At 41.3% G+C, this 14,561-nt stretch overlaps 1 protein-coding gene across 4 annotated transcripts in view; it reads right to left on the bottom strand.

Moving 5' to 3' along the window:
- Nucleotides 1-14,561, bottom strand: part of LOC126416805 (eyes absent homolog 2) — a 763,097-nt gene that overhangs the window by 207,547 nt on the left and 540,989 nt on the right. Inside the window, exons 1-2 of one of the 4 annotated variants that reach the window (XM_050084675.1) lie at nt 13,746-13,976; nt 13,419-13,602 (exon numbers count right to left, since the gene is read on the bottom strand). The exons of 2 other annotated variants lie outside the window; for them this stretch is intronic. In XM_050084675.1, coding sequence (XP_049940632.1) covers nt 13,419-13,490 — 72 coding nt within the window. In that variant the 5' untranslated portion in view covers nt 13,491-13,602; nt 13,746-13,976. Of the gene's footprint in view, nt 1-13,418; nt 13,977-14,561 lie in introns of those variants that run through there. One more of the 4 variants, XM_050084678.1, reaches the window with a different exon arrangement.

Here is a 14,561-nt window from a genome sequence, read left to right as displayed (position 1 = left end):
AGGAAACAACATGCGGGTCCGAGTAACTGATTGTACACTACACCACACCAAATGTCCACTACATGACGACGCTGACATCCTCGTAGTTACCCGAGGAGTCTCATTCGGCCACAGATGCATGTTATGTGCGTTCACGATACTCACGTGAGTAGAGAGGCTGTCGACCCTAAACTGTACGAGACTACCGATCAGTGGATACGCTGCATGGCACTCGAGTAACCAGTGACAGAAATTCTGAATTCTGGGATCATCTATAGGTGTCAGCTCCTGTACCTTCTGGAGGTGAAATTAGTTGGACTGCTTTCTCCGAAGCAGAGGCCATACAGTTGACTGAGAAACCGCTGCAGTGACCAGTATACGGCGCGTGCTTATGGTCGGATTTTTCATGTACCGTTTCCAGGATGTTCTCGACACCCATTCCATCCAGCTGGGGCCGATATAAACGTGGCGCAACACGAATGTCATATTTCCTTAAATTTCTACCCACAAATGTGAAAGTCTGATGGTTTGGAAACATTTCCATATACCATCGTCATGCTGCTCGGTATTGCCTTCCAGTGCGCTGTAAGAGATGGTACATATCCACTACTCACCATTTGAATACGTCAGCGTGCCGTACACAACGCCTGCAGTCTATGAACTACCGACTAGTCTATATGATGCCATTACACTACGACGGCGCCATAGAGTACAAAGGATCACACCGAATTCAAGTAAACAAAGGTGTTTCGTGCTATGGTTAACCGAGTAGTGCAGAGGGGTGTACAAAGTAACATCAGTCGATATGCAGGCGAACACGATATGCCAAAAGCCAGTACTGGCCCATGATATAATGCCTGCCACAAATGACATTATTCACCATCATTCGGAAATTGCCGCGCGGTCTTGGCAGTCTTGTCACGGTCCAGCGGCTCCTCCCGTCGGAGGTTTGAGTCCTCTCTCGGGCATGTGTGTGTGTGTGTGTGTGTGTGTGTGTGTGTGTGTGTGTGTGTGTGTGTGTGTGTGTGTGTGTCGTCCTTAGCATAAGTTAGTTTAAGTTAGATTAAACAGTAGGGACCCATGACCTTAGCAGTTTGGTCCAAAAAGACCTTACCACAAATTTCCAAATTTTCGGAAATTAATCAGTTTCAGACTAAACTTTATTTAACATTTTACTCTTATTTTGATGCGTATGTTACACCTACGACGTGTTACAGTTACTTTTGGATAACCCTGTATATAACAATCTTTTAATGTCTCACTAAAAATATCATTAACCCTAGGTCTATTCGAACTTGTATTTTTGAGGATTTTGGTGAGTTTCCTTATTTAGCAGGGAGGCTAGAAGATCGAGTACCACTGACAGAAAAAGAGGTGAGACCGAGGGCCTACCATTGATGTCGAAATAATGTGAGAAAATGAATTTGTGAACGTAGTCAACAGACACATAACCCATTCTCCGTTTATAGTCTTTCACTACTACTACTCTACTCCGAACAGCTGCCTAGCGTCACCCCCACGTAGAGAGCATACTTAGGCAAAGAGTCGATTTATTCTCGATGTCTGAGGAGACGTAATTTCGTAGAAAAACCAAAGCCGTGGGAATCCTCTTAGGCAGCCTGTGTCTGGGCCGGCGATTAGCGAACAGTAATCAGCTTAGGGCAAGGAGTGCGCCGGTGGAGCGCGAACGCTGCCGAGACAGGTCGCTAAGCCGGCCGACACACGGGGCACCTGCCGGCCGCGCCGTGGGAACACTACTGCGCGTGCACCGGCGACACCGCCTTGCCTTGGAAGTCAACAATTGCTCAATGAAAAGAATTGCTGGAGCTCGAGCCTGCTTCAAAGGTAGTCCAGAAAATAAGACCCCCCACACAATGAGAACGTGGCACCCTGAGCGGTGAAAGAGCTTACGCGTGTTTAGGAAGCGGCTATCGTATGTAGCGGTTCTTTCTCCCGAAAATTGCAAAATTATGTAAATTTTCTAATGTGCAGAACCTAACCCCCCAGTAAAATTCATTGGCAGTAATTTTCCAAGTCCTCGAAAAGTCAGTGACAAAGTGGGCAGTCATCGCGCATCCTTTGTTATTGACGACCTTGTGGTGCAGGTGTGGCTGCGCACCTTAGACAAAAGTCGCTTTGCATTACGATTAACCTCTATATGTCTTCATCCGCAACCAATAACCTATTAAATCAGACGTTTTTATTGGTGATATGAGCACTGTACTACGCATTTCGTACGCACATACGCCATTCGTCCGCTGCCTTTATGCCATAAACTACAAAATAAAAATAAAATATTATCCTGTCTAAGCTATTGTGGCAGTCTGTCGTTCCTGTGCCCTTCCTTTGTTTATTAGTAGTTGGGTAGCTTCACCTCATGCTGCAAATTTGATATAGCGTCACTGTACTCGTATTTTACGGCAGTGTCAGTTATCGTCGTCAATAAAGATGCAACAAGTCACATCACGTGAGAAAGCAGCGCGTGGCGCTGTAAGGTCACACTGTTTTTCGTCGCGTGGCATGGCGTGTTAGGGCAAAGCGTACGAGTGAAAGTTACGCATAATAAGCCACTAGATGACGGGTGACAACCGAAAACGGTGCCAACGTAACCAATAAAAACATGCGAATTAATAATACTATGTGGCTAGTCACGTCATAGATATGTAGCTACATTTACATCTGCAGTTAGGAGCCAATTTGGCACACGGTGTAATTTGGTTCCGTAAACTGGAAGCGACAATTCAGAACAAGAGGCGCGGAATGTTTATTGTAAATGCCGTGCTGACTTCATGCCGCGCCACGTATGGGCAGCGTACAACACATTTTATGCAAGAGTTGTGTTAGTTGCATGCCCATCTGGCTTGTAGTCGGCATCTTGTAAGCGCCAACAACCATCCCTTCTTAACTCTGATGTTCACAGTGATGGAAAGGCACAGACTGCTGCACATTGGTTCCAGAGGTAGGTGATAGACGTTAGTGACACAGGAACACAAAATCTCATACCACGATCTTACTTTCGATGGAGTATATATCGAAAAGCCAATCAATGATTGTTTCACCTGTTAGAATAAGCGATTCCATATGAGCTATGTTTCCCTCGCATTTACTGTTGCAAGGAAACAGTTTCTCGTGGATGTATGTTCCATCTATGCAACTAATTGAAGGCAGCTTGTTTACTGCCATAAGAGTTTCGCTTCTTTTGTTTGTTAATCACCTTCAGTGGCGATTTCCAGCGCTGTTAGCTCATATGTGTGGTCCTAGAGATGTGTTCATTAGTCTAAATGCTCCAATTCGCCGATTTGTGATGTGTGCAAGTGATGTATGCGATGTGTTGAATAACATGTTGGTGAAAGAACGCCGGAAATTGGCCAACAGTAGCATGGAGACCAATGAACACATCTCCAGGACCCCACACGCATGAGCTAACAGCGCTGGAAGTCGCCACTAAAGATGCTTAACAAATAAAAGAAGCGAAACGCGTATAACTACAAACAAACTGCCTTCAATTAGTTGCATAGACGGAACATACATCCACGAATTTTCAAGCAACTAAGGAACGACGATAACAGAAAAAAATGAAAAAAAACAATTTCTGTATGACACAAATAATTCATAACGAGAATGAGAAAAATTACGTGATTAAAATATTGACATGAAGGTTTCTGTCTCCACCAAACTATTTAATAACTCATCTACGTGTTTCGTTTTGTACGCTGTTTCTTCCCGTAAGACTCGGAATAGAACTGGCTAAGTCTACAAAACCACGAGTTAATTCCTGAATGAAAATGTCCTGTAAAATGTATTTTTTAAACTTATTGCTTAATGTTATTTCACACCAAAAAAATACTGGTTAACAACTAGCAAACAAGTAAACAAAAAGGAAATGTGTCAATTCCGCGTAAGTGGAATGCCTGCAAGTTCAAATAATACTTTTGTTTCAGTACTATACGAGGGCTATTCGTTTATTAAGATCCGAACGGTTGCGAAATGGTTAAGTACAGCGAAAATCCCATAAAGTTTTGCGCAGAACTGTTGGGCAGCGTCTCTAGTACGCCAGTCGATCGCATCATATCGCTCTTTTCAGTTCAGAGCGCACAGTGATCACGAAAATATCTCTCGCCAAGTATGAGTGGCTGCTGAGAGATTTCGCCTGACTTCATACAGTCCACATTACGTAACTGTTACGCATTTCCCTCTTCATGACAGTTTTTTGCCGCATACTTCAGGGGCAATGCAGACGCTCCTGCAGCGTTTTCGACGGGAAGTGTTTGATCCCTCACCGTACAGATCGGATTTGGCCCCCTCAGAGCCTTCACATGAGCTGCTGACTAATAAGACAACATTTTGGCACAAAAAACGAAATGTAGACCAGCGTAGAGAACTGGCAGAAAGCACATGCGGCTGCCTTCAATGACGAGGGTACTGAAAACTTGGTAGAACGATACGACAGAATCAGAGCGGCGACTATGTAGAGAAGTAGCTGGAAGATTTTCACTGCGGCTTCCATTTTGCGAAAGATCAGCAATTAATAAATGAGTAGCCCTCGTACAATACTGAGTAGGTGAAACTGATATTATTAAATACCTGACCTTGGTGTTGCTACTAAAGCTCCTACCAGCGACCAAGTTTCATCGTGACTACGTTCATAAATTTCAGTGCAGCACTGGAGCGCTAGTCAACAGTCTTTGCGATGACTGCCCAGTAAAGTTATCACGGAATAGACAATAGAAAACCCAGAATGCTAATACAGCACACTTAGCTACGACGATCTGTATGTTGGTACCCTTTGCAATTTTTCTATGAAATCACCGAGGGAGATAACGTAGTCTTGACGTTGAACTAGCATTCGGAAGAAGAGATGTTCAGACCTTGGCTTTCAGCAGTTTCCCTAAATTACTTAAGGCTAATGCCCGGATGTTTGCAGTATAAGCATCACACCCGATTTCATTCCGTATTCTAATGACCTTGTCGTCGACCGAACTTCAAATGCCTGTCTTTCTTCCATTACAGAGGGTAAAGAACCACTATCAGAAATAGTGTAAACAAGAAAACCGCTACGCATCGGTGCGATTTCATCTTGCTCAAAGTCTCGTAGCTTGTATCAAAAATAAGGCACCACGTTGTAATGGAACTAGCGGTACACGCAGTGCAGGGAAAACCAGGACGAAAACAAACCTTTGCTGTGCACAGGCAGAAAAGCACAACAAACGAGGGGCGTCTGTAACCTGAGTAAAATATGCCTCCACCGACACGAATCTATGGGGCATACGGCAGAACGTAACTCATACAGAAAGTCAACGACCACATACAGAGGAAACGGAAGGCGTGTCGTAGCGCAGGCGACAATAAATTTCGCAAGCGGCGCGAGATGCCAGCTGCAAGAATAATTCCGCCGACATTGTAAAATAAACAGCCTCCTCAAGAAAACATAGCTTCACATGACGCTTGAAGACGAATAGCCTAGAGTTTTCTCGCAACTCGTGACAAACCTGTGCTGAGTAATTCCTTTCATGCACACGGAGAGAATTTTTCTGACTATCAAGCAATAATTACTGGTACCAACGAATTAGATCTGAAACTTATGATCCTGATGTGTTCAATTTCCCATTCTCTCTACAATTTTTTCCAATTATACAACTACTGAAGCCAATCATAATAGATAGGAAACAAGAAAATAGGGAATAACATCATCTTTTGAAGCAAGCACTACCAGGCTTTCAGAAAACGTACAAACCGAAACTCTACAGAAAATACAGCATGTTCACTTCCGTAATGAAAAATTATCTTTTATAAATTAATAAGCTCGAGGGAGTCTTCCATTCTTTTTTTTTACATGGTATTTTCACGACTGACCAGTCCCTAAAATACTGTGTAGGAAATTAAAATCATCAGACCGACTGGAAACAAAGCAAGAAATCTTCTAGTGCTCACGCAGGGGAAAACATAGAAATCACAGTCTTCGAGTTGTTTGGGTTTACTTCACTATCAAAGTTAGTACTGTAACGGATTGCTAATTTTCGTACACAATTTCATTCATCATTTCGCGCGTCTATTAGCAGCGCCAGAGTCTAATACAACAAACACAGTAATCTGATGTATTTTTCAAGCATTCACTCATGAAATTTATATGGCGTTACACATTGACGTGAGTGATTCGATAGCAAGAAGTGGCTAAATGTGAGAATATGGCAAGACTAATACGAAATAATACGTATATCCTCAACCAATTTATGGTAACTATTTAGGTAAATACGCCTATTAATGGCATCATAATACTTTCATTCACTCATGAATTTGAAGCTAATAATCCAAAAGAGACTGACAGAAACCATAACATCTACAATATGGTACCATGAGAAAAACCTCAATTAAGCTTGTGCTCAGAAAGATATTAACTGTAGGGTCGAAAAGATTTTGATGACGCAATAGAGCAACTGGTACACACTTAGATTACTACTTCAAGAAACTGAAGTCAGTTCTTACTGGTGAATTATTCTGGTCCACAATCGAAGCATTAGCTATAGCTTCTAAAAACTAAAACAAAGTTTCATCTTTAAATATTCTACAAATGTCTATGTATTATAAATTTACAAAATGATGAATTCAACATTGAACTAACCAATTACGAAAGTAGCTGAGTCATCTTCAAAATTTGCAACAGGTGACTTGCTCTACTTTTTCTTTAAAATTTACCATTAAATATCAGACCTGACATCGTTAATTGAGGAAAAAAGCGATCCGTAATAGTGCACTAGAATTTATCTGTGTTGATTGGAATATAAAGAAGCTGTCACATAATGTTTTGTTGTCGTTGAACAACCGTGTTCAGAGCCACAAAAAATACTAAGGGGCGGGTATAACCTTCAGCGCTTCGGCAGTGTGCGGGTTGCTATCTACATCTGCATCTACATCTACAATGCAACTTTTTTGGTTACGTCTCACAGTGTGTTTTGTGAGACCAGTTGCATTATAAGCTATTGCACGTTATCTTGCCTTAATCGTTAAACATTTAAAAAAATAATTATGATATAATTACCTGAAATTGTCAAGATGGAGAGAAGCGACCTCAAATATATTTGTGTGTCTGTAATTGTTTTAAAAAGTATTAATTTTTTTAAAAATTGTCTACATTGCACTTAGTAACAATAATGCCATTACTATCTAATTAGGACTTAGACAATTAAACGTTTATAAATATTTAAAAAAATTGTATATCAAAAAAGTTATATTTTGAACTTTCACCAACGTGCTTTTTGATCCTGTTAATCGTTTGCCTATAGTTTTCCTAACTCTGTAAATGGTTATACAACAAGTGAAACCGGTTATCCTGTTTCTTTATATTGCGATCAAGACAAATATATTTATAGTTATTTACATTAAATGGAAGGCAGTTTTATTGAACAACTGTTTGCCTTATTATGACAGTTAATGATTTCTCGAAACAGGCTGTGATCACAGATATAGAAGAGATGTCTTTGAATTATATCGAACGCAATAAATGTAGCTTCTGCTGTGTTACTGTGTAACTACAAGGGAACCGAATAAGACACAATGTTAACGATCTCACTAAAATAAAACTAAGAAAAAATTGCCCAAAGAGTACATCTGCAAGACTCAAGGTGCATTGAACTATTAATTTTACCTGTCACCAGCTACCACTGCAAATACACTATGCTGCACGAAGATAAATTTGCAAGAAACTTTCAAGAATAAAATTCAGTAGTAAGACGAGACAGATGCGCATCTTTTATTCCGGCATGTTAACAATGCGAGGCTGTATGCGACTTAGCAGGCTATTCGATCAACTTAGCAAGATATTCATCCATCCATGCCAACTGTTGTAGGACAAAAGCAGGTTCGTAGGTTAATTGACAGTTGTGGCGGTCATTTTCGTTCTTGAGTATTACAGAGTTTCGTGAAGGAGAACAGGAAGAACGTATTAACTCGTAGCTTGCCTAATACCACTGGCCCTAGTTAAGCAGTACGTTATGGCGATACTAATACTTGAAATCTAGTAATAAGACCTCGGAAATGAAGAAATTACACAAAGTGCATTTTCAGGTTTTCGTAGCGCATTTTGCTCTTTATTAGATAATGAACTATATTTGGAATCTTCTCGGTGGGGTGACCACGCTCTTTCGTGGTATAACAGCTAGTACCTTCTACGAAAGCGAGGAGAAACCAGTGACAGAAGACAACTAAGTGTCTTCAGTGCAAATTATTCCTGGAATCCAGGATGTTTCGAATATAGATTCCAAGAAGAATTCATCAAAAGTCAAGTAACAGTGTGACGCAGATGTTAAAGACTAGTTTTTGTCAACTCATCTTTGCAAGGTGGATACGAAAAATTAGGATACGTGATCAACTTTCTCGGAAGAAATATTAGAACGTAGTTGTTTACATGCGCGGAAATAATCACATTCTGTGAATGACAATGTTTTCATTTACTGTCTACGTAGATGTTGAAAGCATCGGCACACTGCGGAAATTTGAGTAGTTACCTGTTATGAGTTCACTGTTCCAAATATGGCCCGCGCTGATGATACACTTCAACAGCAACTACTTTGGCAACACAGCGCACTAAAGGCAAATAAAGGGTAATTTAGCCCATTTTGATAATTAATCAATAACGGCAGCCAGCATGATTAGGATTCGAATGTCGTACAGGGAGGAACTGCAGAAGAAAATTTAAAATTCAGTGTCCGGTGACATTAGGGTTATCACAGGCTGACAATTAGCTGCGTTAGTCAAGGTTGGCACAAGAAATGTATATTCGTCTTCTGAAGGAAGCACCTTGAGGCTTTTCATGGAGAGACAAGACAAACTACGTTGTGTTCATAAAGTGGTAGTCTGCCTTTCTACTCAAAAGTCATAGATGAGGACTACGAACAACTAACCACCATCTCGGTTTCACCACAAAATAGTGCTGTCTTACACTGGTTGCACCAACTTACGTATCCAGAAACCTATTCAACAATCAGATTGATTAACTAGAAATTTAACTACGAACTTCTAACTGAAAACCATAAATTGTCAATTGCTGTATTTTTCTCATGACGGTCTCATGCAGTTTCTCCATCTTCAGACAGATGCATTTTTCCTCTTCTACAAGACGTTTTACGTTCGCCACGGCTAAAACCTGGTGTTATCCACCGACATGATTATCAGAACTCCAAAATCGTAACTGAGAAAAATGAGCGTTTATTATTCATATCTATGTATCATGTCATGTGAGCCCCAAAGCGATCGAAATCATAAGATTGCTTGAAGTGTGAGTTTGATCTCCACAGAACTGAGAATTTCATACAAACACTCACTGCCAGTGTGTGTTAATAAAAATAGCGATTAAATGACAGGTTATTTATGAAACACTCGCTGGAAATTGGACTAGCTGCCACCGAGGTATGGTGGTTAGAACTTTAGGCAACTATTTGAGAATATTTTTGTTTTATTCTTTGTGAAATCTCTGCAGCTGTCATTTCATTCTCAAGTGTGGTTTTAAAAAGCGTTGCTGAAATTACCACAATAGCGTATTGGCTCAAAGAAAACAAGCATCACATTTAAAATGCCACAACGTAATAAAAATGCATTTGAGAATTAGAATTTTTTCTCTAAACTTGCCGTGCGGAAGACACATTAAATAAATAGAAACGATGTGACAGCAGAAAACCTCTTTCGTACTGAAAACTCTATCTCGATTCCCGGTGACTAAGCCAGAATAACCTGTAGCAGCGTGTAAGGTTGTCCAATCAGCTGCTTCTGTCAATGAGAATAGTTCTTGAGCATTTGCTCACCAAAGTACTACAAACTAGAGTGCGCTGCACTAATGCAAATCACTATGGGATTGTGTTTGACACTGCATTTTACATTTGTTCTAGCTGCTTTGTTTACGGTAACAGATAAACATTAACACAGTGTAACGAATTTACAAGAACATCTGCCAGTAACAGCAACATTTTTAACATGTCGAACATCTTGCAGGAAAAAAAAAAAAAAAAAATGAACGGAGCAGTCCGCATAGACGCAAAGTTCACGAATAATGTCACTGACATTTATGAAAAGAAAAGCTCAAGACAGTAATTGAAGGTTATTTACGTACGTAACCGCTCAGACTTCATGGAGTGGACCACACTACAACTATGTAAGGTAAAACTATCTACAAGCCGAAGGATGGTCATATTGGAGACAGTTTCCCTTTAGCTTCCTTCTATCTTTGAACTGATTTATTCGGTGCAGTTATAATGGCATTTTCAGTCTGACATAGGCTCCGAACCACGATGTGCCAAAATTTTTCACATTAAAGAAGTGATAGGCGACAGAAAAAAATTCTTGGACCGCTTGACGAGAGAGCCCCGGGTTTTGGATTTATAGCCTGGCACACACCCAGTGAGGTAGAGAATCACACTTTAATAAATAAGGATTAAAAACAAGTCAGTGACCTCTCTTCCATCATAAAATAAGCAAGCACTATGTATGGAGTAAAGCAGAACAGCGCCATCGCGACAAGACCGTGCCGTGTTTTACAGGAGATCTTCCTTGATGGGCAACGGTCTGCCGCAGATTACAGTAACACTGTTACGCTGTCGCATTCACGAGGACACCAGTAAAATAACCGTTTGGCTATAAGGATTTAGATTTTCTGTGTTTTGCTAAATCGCTTAAGGCAAATGCTATGATGCTTCATTTGAAGGGTACGCCCGATCGACTTTCCCACCTTTCCCGGATCCTACTTTACTTTGACTCTAGAATTCGTAGTCGATGGAATGTTGATCTCTAATATTTCTTTTTGCACTAACATATTTTTAGGTGGTCTGTTTTCCAAGTCAGAATCGTACTGTGTTATTCATAGCATTCTCTCTGCTCGCTTAAGGACATATGGGCTGCTGTGCCGTTATGTATTTGCTCAAGGAAGGGAGATCGAATTCAATAAATCACTAAGATAGTTCGGATCAGGATAGGGGAAGTGAGGGAGGGAGGGAGGGATAGAGAGAAGGAAAGGCGAGGGCGAGGAGAAAGAGAAAGAGAAAGAGAGACAGAGAGAGAGAGAGAGAGAGAGAGAGAGAGAGAGAGAGAGAGACCGCGTCTGTTGAAGAAACCATCTTGTCATTAGTTGGAAGTAATAGGGAAACCTAATTAGACTGGTCGTACAGAGATTTGAACCTCGCTTCTCTGGGATAGGATACCAGAGTCTTGACCTCTGCAGCGCTTCCTTTTGCTCCAGTAATAGTGAAACTCATTTGCAAGAAGTCGACATACGAAATGACTGTTCGGGAAGCAACAGATCGAATTTACAGAGGACTGATCAAGTTCTATGCATATTGCCGTCAGCTTTGCCCAGTGAACAAATCCATTTATTACTAATGTCGTTGTAAATTTCTCAGTGTCTGTAGAAAAATAACAATGGGTCTAAAACTAACTTCTAAGTGAATTGCTCTAAAGATATAATGAATCAAGACTCACTAAATTTACAGGTTGAAATATATTTTGTACAATGATAAAACGGAACATCAGAAGCACTATTGGAAGTTCGGGGAAAGAGAAACCTCAATGTTGAAAGAAACTTTCAACACATTTATGTCATAGCTCGATTTTCTGACATGTGACTCTGTCTTACACCACAAGCAATATATCAAGGCAATTGTGGCTGTTTTAACAAATGGTGTGCTACATACTTGTCTGCATGTGAAGCGATGCTATGGTGATCCTTTTCCCTGACAAATGGCTTGGTTCAAATGGCTCTGAGCACTATGGGACTTATCTATGGTCCCTTAGAACTTAGAACTACTTAAACCTAACTAACCTAAGGACAGCACACAACACCCAGTCATCACGAGGCCCCTGACAAATCATGGAAAGGCTTTCCGGCACGATATTGTGTTACGCCCAACGAACAAGGATTGTTCCGTCTCCCAGTGAAGCAGCACTACAGCGTCACACAGTAAACGACACTGCGACAGATGATTTATCAAAGAGTTATTGCCTGCCGAAATAGAATATTTCCCTAGATTTTTACTGCCCATTTAGGTGTATATCCTTCTTGTAGGTCCCGATACCTATCACATATGTAAACCGGGCTTTTGCTTTCACGTGGTTTTATAACATCGATATTGATCTATTTTATGCTACTGTGTTCTGCGAGAACGCAGCAAACACAGTCTAGAAGTCTTGCTGCTTATGCTGTATACAGACGGCGATCCAGCGCGTACAGCTCGCAGTATCGTTATTGCACATATTATTGCATTTTGTCCTAAAATATTGCTACACAATAATCAGATTGTACATAGAAAGCATGTTGGTACAACACCCAACTTGTGTTCTTCAGTTTTACGTCCCATGCATTACAGAATTGACACTGCGTCCATCAGTCATGCCATACAGAATATAAGCCAGTGTGATACTTCGAAGCGCAATTATGTTGGGATGGTGAGAACGATGCGTAAATAAGACAGATAGGCACCTCATTATCCTGCCGGCAACTGATGCTGATATAACAACTGCCGACTATCTACTGAGAAGGATGGTATAATATAATTATTGACTTTACTTAATTACCTATTACAGGACGCATACTTCATAATACCAGTACATTATTTACGGGCGATGAAGTTGGCTTCGGGAGAGTATTTTCATAAAGATCGCATAAATATCTGGTGTTACCTTAATAGATTGCAGGGAAATGCGGTTGCTGATTATGGGCCTCGAACGAGTACGCTCTACACCAGTTCACTCTCCGTTTGGATACGCGTAGTTTTATTTCACTAAGGAAATTAGTCACATCTGAAAACTGTCTTAACGTACAAATGCCTACAGCAAAGAAGCTAGGTGATATGACAACGGGTACTGCATTTTGTAATTCGTTTAACAGATTTACTACCAATTCTGTGCTCCTCGTGAAGTACGGTTTCAAATTGGTACTGACAAAGTAGACCGTACTATGAATCGACAGGCTGCAACTAGTTGCCTGCAACCTGTGTGGTACTGTAAATCTGACACGAACAAAAAGCTTTAGACATAAGAAAATATTATATGAAACAAATTTTTAAGTTTGCAGATTACGCATGGAAGACGAGAACAGTTGTTCGAAATACAAGCGAAAGTTTCCTGGGTCGGTGTTTCTCAGAGCGATCGAAAAGCAGCCTACTGCCCTTTATGTATGACTGGTGTATGTCGTTATGAAGTAGAGGTTAAACTTTCTGGTATATCAAAACATGTCCCAGAGCGAGGAATCGAACCATACCACACAAGCAACATTTTCGGAAACTCTCTTCTGTATGTTGTTATAGCTTACAGTGACGACAAGATTCAAGAATAGATTTGCCACATGTACGGTGCAATTACTCCCATGCTTTAACTGCACCTGCTACAGGAAAAAACCAGTAAAACGGGTTTGAGCAAGAGTGCATGCGTATATGAAGAATGGTGAACAGCCGGCACTATACCTGGGGTGAGGTGAGGGTGGCGTCGCCCAGTCGAAGTCCGAGGCTGGGGCAGCACGGGATGAACGTCACCATGGTGCTCAAGTTGTCGCCGTGATGCAAGGTACTCCGCTCTTTCCGGGCACAGTCACTTACTGACCTCGATTGTTCCAAATTAGCACTAATGCCGGCAGAGACATCTCTCGCGCTAGAAGAAGTTGACCCCTCGTGTTTTTTGGCACTATATCGAACTTCAGAGCGTTTCTTTAAAGGAGCACACTCGGAGCACTTAAAAGATTCCTACTGTTTATTCCTCATAAATACGTCGAATGTGAAATACTTCGTACTTACCTAACTTTGTGCTAGAGGAATAACGCGTTGAAGATAACTATAGGAAGAACACAAGTTGTACGTACTTAGCGCGCTTGCGCTGGTAACACTAACAGCTGTGAGCACATTACTATAAAAGAAATTTCACGGTGCTATAACCGTGAATGACTGTTCAATACCACAAATTCTTGTCATCTTTCGTTCGTGTCTTTTCATAGTCTTCAGGACAGTTGAGATTTATTGTAAACTGTTTTTCATTTTCACCACTTTTCTAACACCGCTGTACAACTTCTCTCTTTGGCAAAATTTTTCTTCGCCGTCGCGGTGGAGTCCAAATGATTCGCTCCAAAGTCCGTCACACAGTGTTTCTTGTTTTCGAGCATTCAATTACTACACGGTGATAAAAACCCCAACTCAGATCTAATGACAGTCGTACATACGTCCTCATACTATTTACGTGGCAGCTGATTAGAAAAGCACTTCATTATTTTACTTTGCACTTTGTATAGTGTGTACGGAAGACCGCTGTAGTCGGCGTATGCACCAATAAATGAGTTAACAATCAGATCAGCGGCGCGCCAACAGCCCTTTTGCAGCAGGAGAAGAGGTAAGGTGGAGTGGAGGCCCGAGAGAAACACAACTGTTTGCTGTGACAGTGTAGGGCGGCCGGCACCGCCAGCGCTTTTGATCGCCCGCTGCTGTTGACGCGAGCGCGTCGTCGGCTTCGCTCGTTTCCCTGACGCCGCTTATGGGCACTGTGCGCTGAAAAGCCGGCGTACTCTCCAAACAAACGCAGCGGCTGCGGCAGCCGCCGGCAAGTAGCAGCGACTGACAACG

The sequence above is a fragment of the Schistocerca serialis genome, chromosome 8 (assembly GCF_023864345.2).
Source record: "Schistocerca serialis cubense isolate TAMUIC-IGC-003099 chromosome 8, iqSchSeri2.2, whole genome shotgun sequence".
NCBI classification, from domain to species: domain Eukaryota; kingdom Metazoa; phylum Arthropoda; class Insecta; order Orthoptera; family Acrididae; genus Schistocerca; species Schistocerca serialis.
Note: the sequence above shows the minus strand (reverse complement) of the source record. Positions and strands in the feature narration are given on the sequence as shown.